Genomic DNA, 22,438 nt, shown 5'->3' on the forward strand with positions numbered 1-22,438 from the left:
AATACAGTGGAAAGTAGTGAAATCCAGGCTCATTCAATTCTGTAACATCTAGACGTTAATTTTACATTTACTGAGGAACACAGAACCTGGATTGCTATGTGGGACAATTATGTTGAAGCATATTTCATCACTTAACAAGGATCATGTCTACCTACTTAATCTCCCCAGTGATGTTCTGCTGTGAATCTCTCAAATCCCCACCAAAACCAAGAATCTACTCAGGGAACAAATTGATGGTTGAGGAATTTTCTCTCAAGATTTTGCCAGTGACAATGAGTTTGGTTGCTTTTCGAAACCAAGGATAGAAGAAAGCATAAATCAAAGGGTTCATGGATGAGTTATAATAAACTATCCAAATTAGGATTTCATATACATACGTGGGTGTTATGAACCCCAGGAAGGCATCAATGATGGAGTCAATGAAGTATGGCAGCCATGAAAGGAGGAAAGCAGCCACTGCAATACCCAGGGTTTTGGCTGCTTTCCTCTCCCTCTTGCACACCCTGTCCTTGTAGCTTTCAGATGCCCTGGCAGTCTGCTTCCTCATCTTCTCGATGTTCTGAGCTTGCTGCCTTGCAATGAGGAAGATCTTAGAGTAGACAGTCATCATCACAAGCGTGGGGACAAGAAATAATAGGAAATTAATAAGGACAAACTTTTGATTCATTGGGATTTGACAGCCACCCACACAGGTGAGGGCACTCACTAGATCCTCCAGCCCAGCTTCACTTGCTCCTGTGTAAATGAGGGGAAAGCCATAGATGATAGACAGGAGCCAGGAGAAGGTGATGCACTTGCCAGAAACAGATGCAGTGAACCTGGTGGGGTAGATGAGGGGGTCACTGACTGCAATATATCTATCCACAGAGATGAAGCACAAGTGGAAGAGAGAACAATAGCAGAACGAGACATCAAAACTAGTGTGTAATTTACAGTAAGTGTCTCCAAAGTACCAGCAGCCCTCCACAGACCTCACCATGCTGAAAGGCATCACAGTCAGACCCACCAACAAGTCAGCACAGGCCAGAGACGCCACCAAAAAGTTGGCAGGAGAGTGCAGCTGCCTGAAATGAAGAATTGATGTCATCACCAGAAGGTTTCCACACACAGCCAGCACAGCCCCAAAGCCAAAGACTGCATAGAGGATGAGGCGAGGGCCTGGGGAGTATGGGCTCCTGACACAGGATCTGTTCAGGTTCTCATAGCACAACTGGAGAGACGAGGCTGAGAGCAGATCTCTGCTCAGGATGCTGTCCTGATCCCAGGGAAAACGGTCATCATCTACACGCATGTATGCTACTCCAAAGTCCTTAGAAAAATTACAGGGTGTAATTGTTAGTGCCTGTCTATTCCCTAAAAGACTTCCTCCTTAATCCACAGTAAACCTTCCTAATTACATGAAGTCTCTTTAAGTCTATTCTATTTTTTCTCTGCTTCATCTATTTCCTCTCATATCAAACGCAACAGTGTTTTCTGTGATGCACATTTAAATGTCACCTTTTAATAACATACTCACTCTTATCTAACTAATTTACATCAATACCCCAAGCACCCTTAACAATGAGGAAAGCACCCTAATGAAGACAGGCATAATGTGTCCCTAGGACTCTCTCCCCATGGTGTAGGATTAGGTGAGAGCTTGTCAGTTAGCATGTTGTTTACACCACAGTGAAAATGTCCCCTGCCAATTTGCTAGTGACAGTGACCTTGTGGTGTAATGTAATTAGATGTGCTTCCTGCCCCAATAGAACTTTACCAAGAATTTAATGTTTTGTTCATAGAGTCAGCCTTTTCCCTTTGTGAGAAATGTTATCTATGACTGTCCTATTCAAAGTGATCAAGATTCTTGCATAAAAGTTTTCTTTTCCCCAGCACTTGTCTGTGAAAAAGAGACAAGATCTTGAGTCATGAGAACACCCTCCTTTCTACAGCTGTCATGTTTTTGGTTTGGAACATTGAATGTGTTGACAGCCACAATATACTCATGGCATGTAGCACAGGGTTCTGCAAAACAGCAGGACTGTCTTCTGCTTGGTTTTTGTGTGATTTCAGAGAAGACCAGGGTGATGTGTAATTTCTTTTTTTTTTTATTAACTTGAGTATTTCTTATATACATTTCAAGTGTTATTCCCTTTCCCGGTTTCTGGGCAAACATCCCCCTCCCCCCTCCCCTTCCTTATGGGTGTTCCCCTCCCAACCCTCCCCCCATTGCCGCCCTCCCCCCATAGTCTAGTTCACTGGGGGTTCAGTCTTAGCAGGACCCAGGGCTTCCCCTTCCACTGGTGCTCTTACTAGGATATTCATTGCTACCTATGGGGTCAGAGTCCAGGGTCAGTCCATGTATAGTCTTTAGGTAGTGGCTTAGTCCCTGGAAGCTCTGGTTGCTTGGCATTGTTGTACATATGGGGTCTCGAGCCCCTTCAAGCTCTTCCAGTTCTTTCTCTGATTCCTTCAACGGGGGTCCTATTCTCAGTTGAGTGGTTTGCTGCTGGCATTCGCCTCTGTATTTGCTGTATTCTGGCTGTGTCTCTCAGGAGCAATCTACATCCGGCTCCTGTCGGTCTGCACTTCTTTGCTTCATCCATCTTGTCTAATTGGGTGGCTCTATATGTATGTGCCACATGTGGGGCAGGCTCTGAATGGGTGTTCCTTCAGTCTCTGTTTTAATCTTTGCCTCTCCCTTCCCTGCCAAGGGTATTCTTTTTCCTCATTTAAAGAAGGAGTGAAGCATTCACATTTTGATCATCCGTCTTGAGTTTCGTTTGTTCTAGGGATCTAGGGTAATTCAAGCATTTGGGCTAATAGCCACTTATCAATGAGTGCATACCATGTATGTCTTTCTGTGATTGGGTTAGCTCACTCAGGATGATATTTTCCAGTTCCAACCATTTGCCTACGAATTTCATAAACTCGTTGTTTTTGATAGCTGAGTAATATTCCATTGTGTAGATGTACCACATTTTCTGTATCCATTCCTCTGTTGAAGGGCATCTGGGTTCTTTCCAGCTTCTGGCTATTATAAATAAGGCTGCGATGAACATAGTGGAGCACGTGTCTCTTTTATATGTTGAGGCATCTTTTGGGTATATGCCCAAGAGAGGTATAGCTGGATCCTCAGGCAGTTCAATGTCCAATTTTCTGAGGAACCTCCAGACTGATTTCCAGAATGGTTTTACCAGTCTGCAATCCCACCAACAATGGAGGAGTGTTCCTCTTTCTCCACATCCTCGCCAGCAAATGCTGTCACCTGAGTTTTTGATCTTAGCCATTCTCACTGGTGTGAGGTGAAATCTCAGTGTTGTTTTGATTTGCATTTCCCTTATACCTAAAGATGTTGAACATTTCTTTAGGTGTTTCTCAGCCATTCGGCATTCCTCAGCTGTGAATTCTTTGTTTAGCTCTGAACCCCATTTTTAATAGGGTTATTTGTCTCCCTGCGGTCTAACTTCTTGAGTTCTTTGTATATTTTGGATATAAGGCCTCTATCTGTTGTAGGATTGGTAAAGATCTTTTCCCAATCTGTTGGTTGCCGTTTTGTCCTAACCACAGTGTCCTTTGCCTTACAGAAGCTTTGCAGTTTTATGAGATCCCATTTGTCAATTCTTGATCTTAGAGAATAAGCCATTGGTGTTTTGTTCAGGAAATTTTTTCCAGTGCCCATGTGTTCCAGATGCTTCCCTAGTTTTTCTTCTATTAGTTTGAGTGTGTCCGGTTTGATGTGGAGGTCCTTGATCCACTTGGACTTAAGCTTTGTACAGGGTGATACGCATGGATCGATCTGCATTTTTCTACATGTTGACCTCCAGTTGAACCAGCACCATTTGCTGAAAATGCTATCTTTTTTCCATTGGATTGTTTTGGCTCCTTTGTCAAAAATCAAGTGACCATAGGTGTGTGGGTTCATTTCTGGGTCTTCAATTCTATTCCATTGGTCTATCTGTCTGTCTCTGTACCAATACCATGCAGTTTTTATCACTATTGCTCTGTAATACTGCTTGAGTTCAGGGATAGTGATTCCCCCTGAAGTCCTTTTATTGTTGAGGATAGCTTTAGCTATCCTGGGTTTTTTGTTATTCCAGATGAATTTACAAATTGTTCTGTCTAACTCTTTGAAGAATTGGATTGGTATTTTGATGGGGATTGCATTGAATCTGTAGATTGCTTTTGGTAAAATGGCCATTTTTACTATATTAATCCTGCCAATCCATGAGCATGGGAGATCTTTCCATCTTCTGAGGTCTTCTTCAATTTCTTTCCTCAGTGTCTTGAAGTTCTTATTGTACAGATCTTTTACTTGTTTGGTTAAAGTCACACCGAGGTACTTTATATTATTTGGGTCTATTATGAAGGGTGTCGTTTCCCTAATTTCTTTCTCGGCTTGTTTCTCTTTTGTATAGAGGAAGGCAACTGATTTATTTGAGTTAATTTTATACCCAGCCACTTTGCTGAAGTTGTTTATCAGCTTTAGTAGTTCTCTGGTGGAACTTTTGGGATCACTTAAATATACTATCATGTCATCTGCAAATAGTGATATTTTGACCTCTTCTTTTCCGATCTTTCTCCCCTTGATCTATTTTTGTTGTCTGAATGCTCTGGCTAGAACTTCAAGAACTATATTGAATAAGTAGGGAGAGAGTGGGCAGCCTTGTCTAGTCCCTGATTTTAGTGGGATTGCTTCAAGTTTCTCTCCATTTAGTTTAATGTTAGCAACTGGTTTGCTGTATATGGCTTTTACTATGTTTAGGTATGGGCCTTGAATTCCTATTCTTTCCAGGACTTTTATCATGAAGGGGTGTTGAATTTTGTCAAATGCTTTCTCAGCATCTAATGAAATGATCATGTGGTTCTGTTCTTTCAGTTTGTTTATATAATGGATCACGTTGATGGTTTTCCGTATATTAAACCATCCCTGCATGCCTGGGATGAAGCCTACTTGATCATGGTGGATGATTGTTTTGATGTGCTCTTGAATTCGGTTTGCCAGAATTTTATTGAGTATTTTTGCGTCGATATTCATAAGGGAAATTGGTCTGAAGTTCTCTTTCTTTGTTGTGTCTTTGTGTGGTTTAGGTATAAGAGTAATTGTGGCTTCGTAGAAGGAATTCGGTAGTGCTCCATCTGTTTCAATTTTGTGGAATAGTTTGGATACTATTGGTATGAGGTCTTCTATGAAGGTTTGATAGAATTCTGCACTAAACCCGTCTGGACCTGGGCTCTTTTTGGTTGGGAGACCTTTAATGACTGCTTCTATTTCCTTAGGAGTTATGGGGTTGTTTAACTGGTTTATCTGTTCCTGATTTAACTTCGGTACTGGTATCTGTCTAGGAAATTGTCCATTTCCTGAAGATTTTCAAGTTTTGTTGAATATAGGTTTTTATAGTAAGATCTGATGATTTTTTGAATTTCCTCTGCATCTGTAGTTATGTCTCCCTTTTCATTTCTGATTTTGTTAATTTGGACACACTCTCTGTGTCCTCTTGTTAGTCTGGCTAAGGGTTTATCTATCTTGTTGATTTTCTCAAAGAACCAACTTTTGGTTCTGTTGATTCTTTCTATGGTCCTTTTTGTTTCTACTTGGTTGATTTCAGCTCTGAGTTTGATTATTTCCTGCCTTCTACTCCTCCTGGGTGTATTTGCTTCTTTTTGTTCTAGAGCTTTTAGGTGTGCTGTCAAGCTGCTGACATATGCTCTTTCCTGTTTCTTTCTGCAGGCACTCAGCGCTATGAGTTTTCCTCTTAGCACAGCTTTCATTGTGTCCCATAAGTTTGGGTATGTTGTACCTTCATTTTCATTAAATTCTAAAAAGTTTTTAATTTCTTTCTTTATTTCTTCCTTGACCAGGTTATCATTGAGTAGAGCATTGTTCAATTTCCACGTATATGTGGGCATTCTTCCCTTATTGTTATTGAAGACCAGTTTTAGGCCGTGGTGGTCCGATAGCACGCATGGGATTATTTCTATCTTTCTGTACCTGTTGAGGCCCGTTTTTTGACCAATTATATGGTCAATTTTGGAGAAAGTACCATGAGGAGCTGAGAAGAAGGTATATCCTTTTGCTTTAGGATAGAATGTTCTATAAATATCCGTTAAGTCCATTTGGCTCATGACTTCTCTTAGTCTGTCGACATCACTGTTTAATTTCTGTTTCCATGATCTGTCCATTGATGAGAGTGGGGTGTTGAAATCTCCCACTATTATTGTGTGAGGTGCAATGTGTGTTTTGAGCTTTAGTAAGGTTTCTTTTACATATGTAGGTGCCCTTGTATTTGGGGCATAGATATTTAGGATTGAGAGTTCATCTTGGTGGATTTTTCCTTTGATGAATATGAAGTGTCCTTCCATATCTTTTTTGATGACTTTTAGTTGGAAATTGATTTTATTTGATATTAGAATGGCTACTCCAGCTTGCTTCTTCTGACCATTTGCTTGGAAAGTTGTTTTCCAGCCTTTCACTCTGAGGTAGTGTCTGTCTTTGTCTCTGAGGTGTGTTTCCTGTAGGCAGCAGAATGCAAGGTCCTCATTGCGTATCCAGTTTGTTAATCTATGTCTTTTTATTGGGGAGTTGAGCCCATTGATATTGAGAGATATTAAGGAATAGTGATTATTGCTTCCCGTTATATTCATATTTGGATGCGAGGTTATGTTTGTGGGCTTTCATTCTCTTTGTTTTGTTGCCAAGACGATTAGTTTCTTGCTTCTTCTAGGGTATAGCTTGCCTCCTTATGTTGGGCTTTACCATTTATTATCCTTTGTAGTGCTGGATTTGTAGAAAGATATTGTGTAAATTTGGTTTTGTCATGGAATATCTTGTTTTCTCCATCAATGTTAATTGAGAGTTTTGCTGGATACAGTAACCTGGGCTGGCATTTGTGTTCTCTTAGGGTCTGTATGACATCAGTCCAGGATCTTCTGGCCTTCATAGTTTCTGGCGAGAAGTCTGGTGTGATTCTGATAGGTCTGCCTTTATATGTTACTTGACCTTTTTCCCTTACTGCTTTTAATATTCTTTCTTTATTTTGTGCGTTTGGTGTTTTGACAATTTTGTGACGGGAGGTGTTTCTTTTCTTGTCCAATCTATTTGGAGTTCTGTAGGCTTCTTGTATGCCTATGGGTATCTCTTTTTTTAGGTTAGGGAAGTTTTCTTCTATGATTTTTTTGAAGATATTTACTGGTCCTTTGAGCTGGGAGTCTTCACTCTTTTCTATACCTATTATCCTTAGGTTTGATCTTCTCATTGAATCCTGGATTTCCTATATGTTTTGGACCAGTAGCTTTTTCTGTTTTACATTATCTTTGACAGTTGAGTCAATGATTTCTATGGAATCTTCTGCTCCTGAGATTCTCTCTTCCATCTCTTGTATTCTGTTGGTGAAGCTTGTATCTACAGCTCCTTGTCTCTTCTTTTGGTTTTCTATATCCAGGGTTGTTTCCATGTGTTCTTTCTTGATTGCTTCTATTTCCATTTTTAATTCCTTCAACTGTTTGATTGTGTTTTCCTGGAATTCTTTCAGGGATTTTTGTGTCTCCTCTCTATGGGCTTCTACTTGTTTATTTATGTTTTCCTGGAATTCTTTCAGGGATTTTTGTGTCTCCTCTCTATGGGCTTCTACTTGTTTATTTATGTTTTCCTGGAATTCTTTCAGGGATTTTTGTGTCTCCTCTCTATGGGCTTCTACTTGCTTATTTATGTTTTCCTGGAATTCTTTCAGGCCTTTTTTCGATTCCTCTCTGTAGGCTTCTACTTGTTCTCTAAGGGAGTTCTTCACGTCTTTTTGAAGTCCTCCAGCATCATGATCAAAAATGATTTTGAAACTAGATCTTGCTTTTCTGGTGTGTTTGGATATTCCATGTTTGTTTTGATGGGAGAATTGGGCTCCGATGGTGCCATGTAGTCTTGGTTTCTGTTGCTTGGGTTCCTGCGCTTGCCTCTTGCCATCAGATTATCTCTAGTGTTACTTTGTTCTGCTATTTCTGACAGTGGCTAGACTGTCCTATAAGCCTGTGTGTCAGGAGTGCTGTAGACCTGTTTTCCTCTCTTTCAGTCAGTTATGGGGACAGAGTGTTCTGCTTTTGGGTGTGTAGTTTTTCCTCTCTACAGGTCTTCAGCTGTTCCTGTGGGCCTGTGTCTTGAGTTCACCAGGCAGCTTTCTTGCAGCAGAAAAGTTGGTCTTACCTGTGGTCCCGAGGCTCAAGTTCGCTAGTGGGGTGCTGCCCACGGGCTCTCTGCAGCGGCAGCAACCAGGAAGACCTGTGCCACCTTTTCCGGGAGCTTCAGTGCACCAGGGTTCCAGATGGTCTTTGGCTTTTTCCTCTGGCGTCCGAGATGTGTGTGCAGAGAGCAGTCTCTTCTGGTTTCCCAGGCTTGTCTGCCTCTCTGAAGGTTTAGCTCTCCCTCCCACGGGATTTGGGTGCAGAGAACTGTTTATCCGGTCTGTTTCCTTCAGGTTCCGGCGGTGTCTCAGGCAGGGGTCCTGCCGCTCCTGGGCCCTCCCCCACGGGAGCCCAGAGGCCTTATACAGTTTCCTCTTGGGCCAGGGATGTGGGCAGGGGTGAGCAGTGTTGGTGGTCTCTTCCGCTCTGCAGCCTCAGGAGTGCCCACCTGACCAGGCAGTGAGGTCTCTCTCTCTCTCACGGGGTCTGGGAGCAGAGACGATGTGTAATTTCTATATGTCATCATTTCAAACATTTATTCAACTTCTTAGTCTCCAGTGGTGTGACAATTTTCCTCAAACCTAAGTTTATAATTTATAGTAGTAATATTTTGTCCAAGAAATAAGTGTTTTCTTCTAATATTTTTTAAAATTTTTATTATTTTTAAATTTTATGTATATTAATTATTTGACTGCAGTTGTGTCGGTGCAGGTTGTGTTTGTGTGTGTGTGTGTGTGTGAGAGAGAGAGAGAGAGAGAGAGAGAGAGAGATTTTCCGTGGAACAGGTGTCATATCCAGTTGTGAGCTGTCATCTGGGTGTTGGGAATTGAATCTTCTAATATCTCACATCTGAAGGAATTAGTTATAATTTTGTGAAGGATATGAGTAACACATTTAGTAATTTTTAAACAACCTATACTCCAACATTATTTCTTAAATAATCTTTTTCATGTCTTTTTCTACATCGTGATTTTTTTATTAACAACTTTATTTTGAGACTAGTGTTTGTAGAACATGAAGACAGCAGTGCTCTGTGCTATTACACAGAATACACACAATTTCAGAGATAAAGTGATAAAGTCATGCTGTGTGTGCAATAGACACAAAGTAGTTTCCAAGGAAACTGGACACGAATTCCACTGCTCAGTGCTCAGTGCAGAATTTGACTATGCAAGAATGTGGTGGGGACACTCTCTTCCCTGCTCCTCTTCTGAACAATTTAAATCCTGCACTGCATGCTCTCACAAGTGTGAGGTATCCCATTTGCTTGTTAAACATCCATATTATCGATGCTTTGATACGTTAGACTACATCTTAAGATAGTATATTTTGGTATGCATAATCAAAATTTTTATTCATTGTAGTGAGAATGTTCAACAAGGTGTCATAACTAGATCCATGAGTTCATATTAACACATCATATTCTAAAACAAGAAGACTAGCCCACCACATATGGTGACATATAGAATTTCTATATGCTGCCATGCAAAAACTACACATAGCCCCAGAGATAAGGGCAGCAACCAACCAGAATCTATGATATTCTGGTGGTGAAGCCTGGTCATGGGCTCATCACAGAAGTACTGGACCATGTGGCCGCCTGTCGAGTATAAAGGACAGAGTCAGATCACAGGGTACAAGGCCTGGGTATTTTGTAACAACTGGTGGAGCAACTCCATATTTTAATAATCAAATTGTTGAATCGTTGTCTACTACCTAACATCATACACAATGAATATGACATTTTGCTTGTATTACTCCTAAGTTCTTGACCTGTCCAGTAGGTCCAGTTATTCAGGGTCCCGAAGAGGCTTTCTACCTGTAGGCCAAACGGGGGTGAAGAGAAGGAGACAAAGCAAAAGTTCTGTTGTCAAGGTCTCGTTTATTGGGGTGAACATTACAGCTTTTAAGGCTTTCAGGTAGGGGGAGTGTCCTTTGTGAAACACAAAGGATGGAGGGAGGAGGGCATTCCAGCAGCGAGAGCAGAAGGTGAAGAGGTCATGCGATGGAGACACCGAAGATGTCTGGTGTTTGCTCAGACTGAAACATCCTGTGAAAGTTATCTTTCTGTGCCGTAAATTCATGGGAGAGGCTTTTGTCCAACACTCTCAAGTCTTATGGCAGTAATTTCAAGGTTGAACATCTGTGGCCATGCAGCCAAGAGTTATGTAGCCACTTTGAGCCATACAGTCACAAAGCGGCCAGGCCCAAATCCAATACGGCTCCCTACATCTCCCCCGTTTTTCTTTTATAAAAGACCATTAGATGGAAGTAGTGGTCTGAGAGAGATCAGACATGCTTCATAGAGTGCCCAGCTCGGCCATGGCGAGCCACTCTTCCAGTTAGGACTGCACCCCAATGGCTAGGAATGAACTTATGCTGTAACACACTGTTCTGGGCTATACCTGTGTGGTTTTGGGGGGAGAAACTGGGCAGAGGAGCATTTGACCGGCCCGTACGTTTAAACGGGGTGCAGCCACCTCTGTCTTAGGATCGACCTCTCGAACCCTAGCCTTATCTGTCATAGGATTACCTTGTCACCCTCAAGGCTCCATGTCTTAGATTGGTCAAGGGTCAGAGAAAGTTGCCCGTCACTGAGGATGGCTACATTGGCTCATCTTTTTATTTCTTTTACTCAAGCCCAGGGGCGAAAGAGTAGGGGCCAGATGGCATTAATTTAAGAGATTGTGGAAATTGAGCCTCTCCCGATATGTAGTGGGCACCTCACCTTGTTCATTGTCTCTCTGGTTCTCCTCAGCTGTTCCTGTCTCCAAGCAATGATAATGTACTGAAACAGAATTTCTAGGCGAAGCAGAATCTATTTGTGATTTAGTAAAGTGTGTAAGTCGCTGAAAGGCCCAAGGACCAAAGGAAATCAAGAAAAGTAGGCCCACAAGGGGTCCCAAAATTAAAGGCAGCAGGGTAGAGAGCCATGGGGATGTGGAGAACCAGATTTTATACCAGGACTCCTGTTGTTCTCTCTCCCTTTTTCGTTTTTCCAGGCTATCTCTCACTTTTCTTAGACTGTCTTCTACAAGTCCAGTCTTATCTACATAAACACAGCATTCCTCTTTTAAGGCTGCACAAAGTCCTCCTTGTTGTAGGAAGAGTAAATCAAGTCCTCTTCTATTTTGCAGTACTACTTCTGAAAGGGAGGCAACAGAGTCTTTTAAATTGGCTAAGCCCTCTCTAAGCTCAGTTAGGTCCTGGTCAATTGCAGGGCTGAGTAAATGATAGCATTGTTGATTTTGTTGGGAAGTCACAACAGAAGCAATGCCTGTGCCTGTCCCTACTGTCCCTAACCCCAAGAGGACTGCAAGAGTGATGGCTGATATAGGCTCTCTCTTTTTATGATGGGGTACACCATGGTTTCTATCCCAAAAATCTAAGATATCTTGTGGCTCAAGAATGCTGAATCTGGGGAGTAATTGTACTAATACGCAATAATCGCGCTGCTGCAAGAACTCAGATATTATTACATAGGTAGTCAGCCCTGATGAACATGCCAGATAAGTATGGTTTGGGCCGAGCAGTTACTCATGATGTTTGCTAACAACCAAGGTATGGTTGCATATTTCTAATAGCTGGTGAGGAGGGAGCATATGTTCTCCCAAAATACAACTTTCTACCCCAGATACCTCGGTGAGGGTAAATCTTAAAAGTCTCCATCTTCCTCCAAGGGCACAAGAATGACTCCAGGGACCCAAACCAGGAGAGCTGAATCTTCATGCTCCCAGGATCAGCATGTCTCACCAGCCACTCAGGCAGCTGGCACACTCCTGTAACCTCCTGTAGAAAAACCACAAAGATTCCCTCTTCCCCATAAAAATACCTGGACAGGATCATGCCAATATGTGGATCTTTCTATTTCACCTAGGCAGAAGTATGCCTAGTTGTAGGGGGCCATAAACACTCAGAGTGTTCCTTGGCATCCAAATTTTGAAATTGAAATAAAAGGAGCATTATTTACCATACAGGGATAACTCCCCTTTTTTATTTATTAAGATATAGTTACAATATTATTTATTAAGATAATTCCTTGAGGATTAAATTGAGGACACTGAGCACTTGTATTTATAAATTGACTTTTATACCAAATTATTGTCTCCAGCATTATTGTTTTGGTGATATAAAGAATGAATTTTTTTGACTAATTGTTCCTATGTAAGGCCTATAATCTGTCTGGTATCATTGTCCTCCCTTGTTAAGGGGTCCAGGCAATCCAGTTTGAGTTCTTAAATGGCCTATAAAGGAACAGTACTTAGTGCTCTTAACCACTAAGCCATCTCTCCAGCCCCTCGCCAGCTTTATTTACCTAAACATAAGCATTAATTAGAAATGCCAAATCCTGTAAACATGGTCCAGATTTAGCCTTACTTAGAAATCCCTGAGTTGGCAAGGTGAGGCTGGGAGTTGAGAGTAAGCAAAGGGAGTCTTCCTCTTTCTGTGAGGGTGTTATCAACTCTATTACCATTTCTAAAGAGCTGGGTGTGAGTCTATGGTTTTGTTTAGTTGTCTGAGGCAGAGTGCTGAAAGGACAGTGAGTTGTCAGACATTCACACTGAAATCATGACTCACTGATTTCATGTAGAAAACTTGCCTCCGATAAAGCACTAAGTAATTGTAAAATTTGAGGTTTAGTAGTATCTAAAGAAGGAAAACTTTTTAATCAATTGTAAACCATAAGCCACACATTGGCTATCAGTATATAAATTGAAAGCTTGATTTTTTTTCTTTTTAACATTTTTTAAAACAGTGGCTACAGCATGTAATTTAATAATCTGTGCTGAAGCAGGGGAAACTCAAGAGAATAAACAAGTGATCCAATCATACATGTAGCCTTTTCATTAGATGAACCACCTATAAATACAGTAAGCTCATTTCCTATGGGTTGCATGTACAAATTTATAGGAAATACAAAAGCATGCAAGAGTAAAATTACCAACTTTGCCTGAAAAATTTGTATATGTAATAGGCCAAATATCAGTATTTTGTAATAACCAATTTAATTGCTGTTTGGAATAAGATATGTCTTACCAGGTTTATTTATTTTTAAATACTTTCAAGACTCTAGCCCACAATTCTGTATTAACACAACTGAATCTTTATCTCCAATGAGGATAACAAACAAAGGCCTAAGTCCTCTGGTAAGGTGAGGTACTTAGCCAATTAACATATCCTTAGAAGCTTAAAATTAGTTTCAAATATTCTTTTTTGGAGTAGTGTAAGAGCTACTCCCCAAATATTAAAGCTCATTTTGAGAGCAAAGGTTTGTAGTAAAAATTTCCATATATACTGAAAAATTTAAAGTTTTAACTTCTTACATTGAAGAAGTGACAAAATTACATAATATAAGGCTATTAGCCTTTTTTTGTAAAATTTTTAATATCACTTCATGGGCTCTTTAAAATTATAAGCAAGCTCATGAAATGAAAACTCCTCACAATCGCCAGGACATAAACAAATTGCATAAAATCAATCCTCTAAATCTATCTTGAAATGACAGTTGGAGTAAGCAAACAGGCTATAATATTCTCTTAAGTTCTAAAACCTCATCAATCCTTTGTAAATCCTGTAACAATTTCTATCTGTTTGATTTTTTTTAATTATAAATAAGTTTGAGTTAGTCAATGTAACACTGGCAATCCTTAATTACAATCCTTAAATTCTCCTTGTAACACCAGAGCACAACCACAACTTTGGAAAGTCATCTGAGTTCTGAGTACGTGACTAGGCAGCTACCCTTGGGGCAGTAGAAGTAGTATCAAAATACAGATAACTCCAGGGCAAACCACAACTTTGGAAGGCAAAACTCAACTTCTAACAAACAATCTAGTCTCCAAAATCTAGTCTCCAAGACACTGAGTCATGTTATAAAGTTTGACTGTCAATTCCTACATATGAACACATGATGGTGTGGTCTCTAATACCTCAACAAAGAGACATTGTCCTAAATTCTTTTAGAAGTCTGGTTTTTAGGATAAGAGTTCCATAAAAATATTACCTCAATTTAGACCTGTTTCCCTAGGTTGGCTCATGCCACATGTTGTGTAGAATGACTCTGTCCAAATTACCAGTTTTATGTCAACTTTCTGTTACCGACATTATAATTTTTTAACCATATCCAATAACTTAAAAGCCAATAATCCATGACCAAGTCATGTAGATCATATTTATACGTTTAAAACCATTCAGAAACAAAATTGAAGTGGCTACATGTGTCTTTAATATTTAGACCAAGCACCATTTTTACTTTTCTAGCTGTGATTTTAAGAGAAGCACCTGGTCACCTGTTAAGTCAAATAATAAGTCAGGGATTTTTCTAAGAGAAACAGCCATCAGCTCCCGTACCAAGAAGCTGAGGGGCTTCTGGAGCCTTTAAGATCAGCTCTTGTAGACGCTCTGCCCCCGGGCAGCTTCTCCAGCTGACCTAGGCTCCTAGCTACAGGTACAGGTACAACTCCAAAGGCCAGTTGAAACTGTTTTTTATTCATGTGTTCCCTTTTTTTGAAACGAGTTAAAACCAAATCAAGGTGTGAACGACTGGCAGATAAAGTTTTTACCATTTTTACCACAGACATAAACTGACAAACATGGACATCTTGGTGCACCAAGGACAGACCATAGGCATAGAGGGGAAAAACTAGATGGTGTCCCACCGAAGGGACCTAGATATCCTACTTGAAACCCAGAACCAGAAATAAGCATTTCTCCAATAGGAGCCAGCAGAGAGGCAGGACGTCTCCTGCCTTTCTTTTGTTCCTAGGAGAGCTATGAAAGTTTTTCTCTTTCTCCAAAGCATCCATGGAGAGTCCGGGAGGACTCTTCTTCCCAAACCCATCTCTCTCATGTCTAGGGCGTAAACTATCTCTAGTCAGGGTCCAAAGACTAAAACATAATTCTAAAAGAACGCATACACAAAAACACTTTACCATTACCTTGTCTCTTTTTTATTATAAGTTTTACTCACGCTAGCCCAAATAATCGAGGCCTTTTTTAGCCCATCTTACCCCAATACGTCCCTGCTTCAGCGCTGGCTTCCTCACCTTGAAATTCCTCTTATGCTGACTTGGCCTGAGCTGCGCTGTTGTCTATGAACAGCCTGCAGCTTGCTTGCTAGCAGGCCTGCAAGCTTGTCACCCAGCCCCACACTTCCCTATTTTGTATTGTCCCTTCCTTAGAGGCTGGGAGAAAGAGTAATTAAAGGAAGAGGCTGTGAGCCCCAGGGGATAAGAGGATGTTACAGGGGAATGTCAAAGATACAGAATTATTTTATGGCTCCAGGATATAAGGGGACGCCTAAAGGTTTTATGGCCCCCTGGTTCCTGGAACAGAGCTACTAGATCAGGAGAAGGGTTGGATCCTCAGGTCCTCATTATTTTTATCTCTTGTCCGGTCAGGTAGAAGTTTGTCAGAGTTGATGAAGCATCTGAATTTGAAACACATCTGGTTAGGCTTGGGCCAACCGGTTTCCTGGAATGCTCTCTGCAGGAGCAATGGCTGAAAGGCGCAGCGGGCTTAAACAAACACCACAGGGGCAGAACAGTTACTCACAGGGTGGGGGGGTAGTTCTCATGCATTTTTAACAATCTGTCTTCCTGAGTCAGGTCCTGTTGCTGAGTTTTGGGCTAATTTAAAACTCTATCTCTCATTCCCCTCTTCTAACTCGGCCTCAGAGTTAGAAGACCTAGACCTAACTCAGAAGGGCTGCAATAGCAGTGGCTTCTGTTCTCAGCCGCCGCTCCCGCCGCGTATGTTGCCCCTGGACTGAACCAACTGCCCATGTCCCACGAACACCCAGACGGCCCGCTTCAGTTTAGCTTCTCTGCAGCGGCCGGGTGCCTCTGGCACCACGGTCACCCCACAGCCCCAATGCTGGCTTGGAGGGCGCAGCGCTTGAGAGTTGCTGTGCAGGGCACTGATGTCTCAGGGCGCGCCACAGAGCGCCCCGAGCAGCAGAGTCCTTTTTTTTTTTTTTAAACAGTCTAGTTGTTGAAAGTCAGAGAAAGGGGGTCGTCAAGTCTGTCCCATCGTCAAAGTCACAAGTAACACAAAACAAAGACCTAAGACACACAGTAGCCAGCACAAAACACAAAGACACAAAGACACAAAGACACAGATGCTATCTCCTGAATTGGAACCGCCTAGGATCCTTTTTCTTACAATAAGACATTTAAACACTTCCCAACCTTATTCCAACTATAGGAATTAATTTCTGGTCCTTCAATAATAAGCCAAGGACAAGTTTCTGACACAAAGACAAAAAAAGAAAAATTCGCTTAAAATTAACCAGTGACACTTTTCATCAATAAAACAAAAGAACTTGATTAAATCCATTTTCTTAACTCTTAATCCTCTCTCCCTGAGTGAGCGCTTGATCTCTCCTATGAAACAAGCCTCCCTAATCCATACCTTCCCCATGATAATTAGACGACAATTATTCAACTGTTCCTTACCTCCCTCTCCAGCGACGCACGAGTAATACGGCCTGAAGAGTCCACAATTCCCACTGCAGCTCTCTTGCCTCCATTATCCTGTAGTTGGCCATGTTTTGGGGCCCCTGTTTGGGTGCCACTTGACCCGTCCAGCAGATCCAGTTATTCAGGGTCCCGAAGAGGCTTTCTACCTGTAGGCCAAATGGGGGTGAAGAGAAGAAGGAGACAAAGCAAAAGTTCTGTTGTCAAGGTCTCGTTTATTGGGGTGAACATTACAGCTTTTAAGGCTTTCAGGTAGGGGGAGTGTCCTTTGTGAAACACAAAGAATGGAGGGAGGAGGGCATTCCAGCAGCCAGAGCAGAAGGTGAAGAGGTCATGCGAGGGAGGTGCCGGAGATGTCTGGTGTTTGCTCAGACTGAAACATCCTGTGAAAGTTATCTTTCTGTGCTGTAAATTCATGGGAGAGGCTTTTGTCCAACACTCTCAAGTCTTATGGCAGTAATTTCAAGGTTGAACATCTGTGGCCACGCAGCCAAGAGTCATGCAGCCACTTTGAGCCATACAGTCACAAAGCGGCCAGACCCAAATCCAATATGGCTCCCTACGAATTCTCACAGAAACTCCTTAAGGCATAACTGAAAGAAAACTGAAGGAATCATATTGATAAAAAAACAAAAACAAAAAAGAACAGAAAAGCCCATAAACATATACTCATTAAATATACACATCTATAATTATACATATATATCTACACATATACATACATATATATCTGCAAAGATATATACATATATATGCACTTACAAATGCACAATTGTATATAAATACACATATATATTTATTTACACATGTAAATACACTTAAACAATATATACATTTATGTTCACATACAAATACGTACACACATATTTATCCATATAAAATATATATGTGTGTATATGCAAATATTCACATACCCACACATATATATGCATACATAATATCTACACACAGACATCTATATAACGTAAAGAATATATATACCTACATATGCACATAGTCATCTACATATATATGTATATATACAGATATAGATATATTTTAATTCTAATTATATTACTGAAAATCATTTTCCCTTACCATAATCTTATGATATGTATGTGCTCCAAAATTACACTAAACAACTTGTCATCATTGACTGGGCCTCATTTTCCTTTGTGATGGTAGGAATTCTTAGGAGCAGTCCTTCTCCCATTGTCTCTGAGATCAGTTTGGCTTAGGCTCAGGTCTGATTATGACTACATAGGTGAGAGACTTGGCTTCATCAGATCTAAGCACGCTCAAAAATAGAGGAACAATCCTATCTGATTTACTCGGTTGTGGTAAAGATTTAATGAGCTCTTGCAACTAAATCAGCCCTCAGCACAGGGTAAACACTCTACAGGATGACATGTGATCTTCTGAAGGCTTAAAGTTCCCTCCTTCATTTGCTTTCCCTGTCTGAGTGCCTGTGTTTTCTACAGGGTGGGTCCATTCACAGACACTGAAATAGGGCTCATAGAAGAAATCAGCATAAGCAGTGGGATTATTAGAGAATAATGATCACTAACATGTTCAGATTTATACTCAGTCTACAGTGCATAGAAAGTATTCAGGAAAGTCTATTCATCAAGGAAGGAACATGAAAAATCACTTGACAAATGTGGTTCAAAGGTGTCAAATCCTATTGGTCAGGATTGCTATTGGTATGGGTTGGGGACACAGATGTCCTTGTGTTCACAGATAAGCTCTAGGAGAAACAGGAAAGTTGAACATTCAGGGGCACCTTCTCTGTACAGGAGAAGAAACAAACAATCTGCATTGTATCTTCCCAGAGAGCTGAAAGTGGGTGTTGTTAATGACGTGGTGGCATTTGCTCTCAGTAGAGGCAGAACACTTCCAAACTCCCTCGTGATATTTATCCTTGGCTCTTCCCTCCAGTTAATAGAACCCACCCTTAGGGGAGACATCACTTGTAACTAATGTTCTGCAGAACTCTATGGTGTCTCAGAGACAACACTAGATTCCAGACCTTCATGGTCACCTGTACTTTGCACAGGAGTTTCTGTGTAGTCCATCTTAAGCTTTATTGTGCACCTGATACTGGAATTGGGTGTCTCTCATCACACAAAGACAGACTTCCTGAATCACACTGCCTTAGAAACAGGCCAAGTGTGGTAGCTTAAGCCCCTAATAAATAACTTCAGGAAGTCGAGGCAGGGGGATTGCCTGCAGTTACAACCCAGTACAAGTTAGTCTGAGTGACAGAGACAGAGTGTGTCTCCTAGCAAAGTCATAAAGAAGATTGCACCTTAAGGAAAAATTCACCAGCTTCAAAAGCATGAGAATAAAAAAGTATACATTAATAGTAGTCTTGGTGTTTATCGACACAGAAAGAAGAAAATACTAGCAAACAAGAACATTTCAATATGCATTGAAGAACTCGCCAAATATATGGGGCTCAAATTTTTTCCATATTTTCCCATTATAGATAGGAATGCTTTGCTTGCAAGTCTGTGCGTTGTGTTTGCAGAGCCCGAGGAAGCCAGAGTTGCAGTCAGGTCAATTGTTATCCCTGGTGGCCTTGGCATGCTGGTAACTGAATCCTGGTCCTGAGGGAAGGCACTCGGTGCCCTAAATGGCTAAGCCAGGCCTTCAGCCCTAAGTCTTGGAGTTTTGTCATTTCTTCTGTGAAACTAAATGACCCTGAGTCAATTATGGGTTTGATTATTTCTCTGCTGTTTGCGTTACTGCAGGTTAGTATCAGCTGAGTCATGTGTAAAATGTCCGCTTGACTTTACCAAAGACAAATTATACAAGGAATTCAGATCTTAATGGGGAGGGGACTTGAGGTAGACATCCTGGAACCTAACAATCTGAGTTTACAGGACTCAGGATTAATGTGCTTCCTATTCTTTTGAACATGATATTAATTATGCTTCTGTGCCTATCTTTGAAAACTTCTATACATCCTTAGACACATTACAAAATAAATGAGGGATCAGCTAATTTATAAAGCACAGTGAAAATGAAGAACCAGTTTTAAATCCTTGATTTAAACATACACCAACTTAAGCTTTAGGACTCTGGCCATTCCCCAGTGCGATGCCCTAAAAACAGGTCACTGAGGAGATGTTAGTATTTGTGACACTGTTCTTCTTCTCTTCTATACACAACTGAGTAGATGTTAGTTAAAACATCTTGGCTAATTTTACTGAGCTTAAGCATCCCATTTTAGGTGGTCACATCTTGGCCTCAGTTAATAGAGTCCTGCATTGGATGCTACACTGAGCAAGAGATGGCCCCTAAGAGTCTCTGTGTCTCCTTTGCTATTACGAAGGGATTTGAAGACTATAGATTCCAGTTTGAGGCTTAAAAAGTCTAACAAAGGGCAAAAAGGGCCTTGGATTCAGGGAAAACCAACAATACTAACCAGACAGAAACAGTGGAAAGGGGTTAAATCCAGGTTTATTCAATTCCCTAATAACTAGAAATTAATTTTACATTTACTGAGGAACACAGAACCTGGATATCTATGTGGGGCATTTATGGTGAAGCATAATTCATCACATTACAAGATCAGATCTGAGTGCTGAATTTCCCCACAGATGTTCTGCTGTGAATCTCTCCAATACTCAACGAAACCAAGAATCTACTCAGGGAACAAATTGATGGTTGAGGAATTTTCTCTCAAGATTTTGCCAGTTACAATGAGTTTGATGGCTTTTCGAAACCAAGGATAGAAGAAAGCATAAATTAAAGGGTTCATGGCTGAGTTATAGTAAACTATCCAAACTAGGATTTCATACATATACGTGGGCGTGATGAACCCCAGGAAGGCGTCAATGATGGAGTCAATGAAATATGGCAGCCATGAAAGGAGGAAGGCAGCCACTGCGATGCCCAGGGTTTTGGCTGCTTTCCTCTCCCTCTTGGCCACCCTGTCCTTGTAGCTTTCAGATGCCCTGGCAGTCTGCTTGCTCATCTTCTCGATGTTCTGAGCCTGCTGCTTTGCAATGAGGAAAATCTTAGAGTAGACAGTCATCATCACAAGCGTGGGGACAAGAAATAATAGGAAATTGATGAAGACCCAGCTTTGATTCACTGCAACTTGGCAGCCACCCACACAGGTGAGGGCACTCACTAGATCCTCAAGCCCAGCTTCATTGGCCCCTGTGTAAAGGAGGGAAAAGCTGTAGATGATGGACAGGAGCCAGGAAAAGGTGATACACTTACCAGAAATAGATGCTGTGAACCTGGTGGGGTAAATCAGGGGGTCACTGACTGCAATGTATCTATCAAGAGAGATGAAACACAAGTGGAAGAGAGACGAATAGCAGAATGACCCTTCGAAACAAGAATGGAATTTACAGTAAGTGTTCCCAAAGTACCAGCAGCCCTCCACAGACCTCACCATGCTGAAAGGCATCACAGTCAGACCCACCAAGAAGTCAGCACAGGCCAGGGAGGCCACCAGAAAGTTGGCAGGAGAGTGCAGCTGCCTGAAATGAAGAATTGATGTCATCACCAGGAGGTTTCCACACACAGCCAGCACAGCCCCAAAGCCAAAGACTGCATAGAGGATGAGGCGAGAGCCTGGGGAGTATGGGCTCCTGACACAGGATCTGTTCAGGTTCTCATAGCACAGCTGGAGAGACGAGGCTGAGAGCAGATCTCTGCTCAGGATGCTGTCCTGATCCCAGGGAAAACTGTCATCGTCTGTAGCCATGTGTGCTACTCCAAAATCCTCAGAAAAATTGCAGGATGTAATTGCTAGTTTATTTTTTATTTTTTGAAAGAGTTCCTTCCTGATCCACAGTTAACCTTCCTAATGACATAAACGTCCTGTACGTCTATTTCAGTTCTTCATGTTTCATCTTTCTTTACATCTCAAAGCACCAATGTTTTCTGTGATGCACATTAAAATCTGATCTGCTATTAACTTCCTCAGCTCTATTTAAATAACCTACCTTAATAACCCAAGGAACGCGCCCTAATGAAGCCAAATGCAAGGTGTTCCTAAGACTGAATCCCCATGGTCCAAGGTGAGATAAATTGAGAGCTTTCCAGTAAGCATGATGTTTACACTAGAGCCAAAATTTTCTCTTGCTAATTGGTTTGTGACAACTGACATTTCTCTATAATGTTAGTGGATGTGACACCTAATCCTGTAGACCTTCACTCAGAATTGAACATTTTGTTCATTTCTTAGCGATGGTGTTTACCATTGTGAGAAATATTATCTCTGACCCTCCCATTGAAAGTGATCAAAATTCCTGCATAATGGATTCTTTTTTTCAAACATTGGTCTGTGTTATTGAAATTAGATCTAGAATCATGTGAATATCTTCCTTTCTCCTTCTCCTTGGAACATTGGGGACATAGACAGCCAGAATTTGCCTGTAGAATGTAGCACGGCAGCTATGAAAACACATGGGAATGTCTTTTCCTTGGGCTTTGTTTGGTTTTAAAGGAATCAGTGGAAAGATACTGTAAAAATCAAATGTGGAAGGAGTCTTCAGCGTGTGGGCGCTCTCGTATGATTCCATTTTAATCAAGAAATATTTCCTTCCCCTCCCAAAATCCTGCTACAGGATCTCTATAAGTTCAAAAAACAGGTTTTCTTTGGCATGTTTAGGAGTTATTAATATTGTTTGGTTAGTTGGTTTTTTTCACGTGTAAATTGTACCTTAAATACTCCCCATTAAAACAAGACAATTTTTGCTTTCATCAGAACAAATGAACAATAAACTCTCCTTTTAGATCCATTGTAGTCATCATGGCATTCTTATTTCTCATCATCATCAAATAATACTAAAATAATAATAATAAAA

The 22,438-nt window shown here is 41.1% G+C and overlaps 2 protein-coding genes across 2 annotated transcripts; both read right to left on the reverse strand.

Annotated features, from left to right (window-relative positions):
- Positions 1 to 214: 214 nt before the first annotated feature.
- Taar7d (trace-amine-associated receptor 7d) lies at positions 215 to 1,291 on the reverse strand. The gene is given in 1 exon segment (NM_175591.2): positions 215 to 1,291. A coding segment is annotated over 1 exon segment (1,077 nt).
- An 18,965-nt stretch (positions 1,292 to 20,256) lies between these two features.
- On the reverse strand, positions 20,257 to 21,333 carry Taar7c (trace amine-associated receptor 7C). The gene is given in 1 exon segment (NM_001009975.1): positions 20,257 to 21,333. A coding segment is annotated over 1 exon segment (1,077 nt).
- Between the last annotated feature and the right edge of the window lie 1,105 nt (positions 21,334 to 22,438).

Source organism: Rattus norvegicus, chromosome 1, assembly GCF_021556685.1.
Source record: "Rattus norvegicus strain SHRSP/BbbUtx chromosome 1, alternate assembly SHRSP_T2T, whole genome shotgun sequence".
Classification (NCBI taxonomy): Eukaryota; Metazoa; Chordata; class Mammalia; order Rodentia; family Muridae; genus Rattus; species Rattus norvegicus.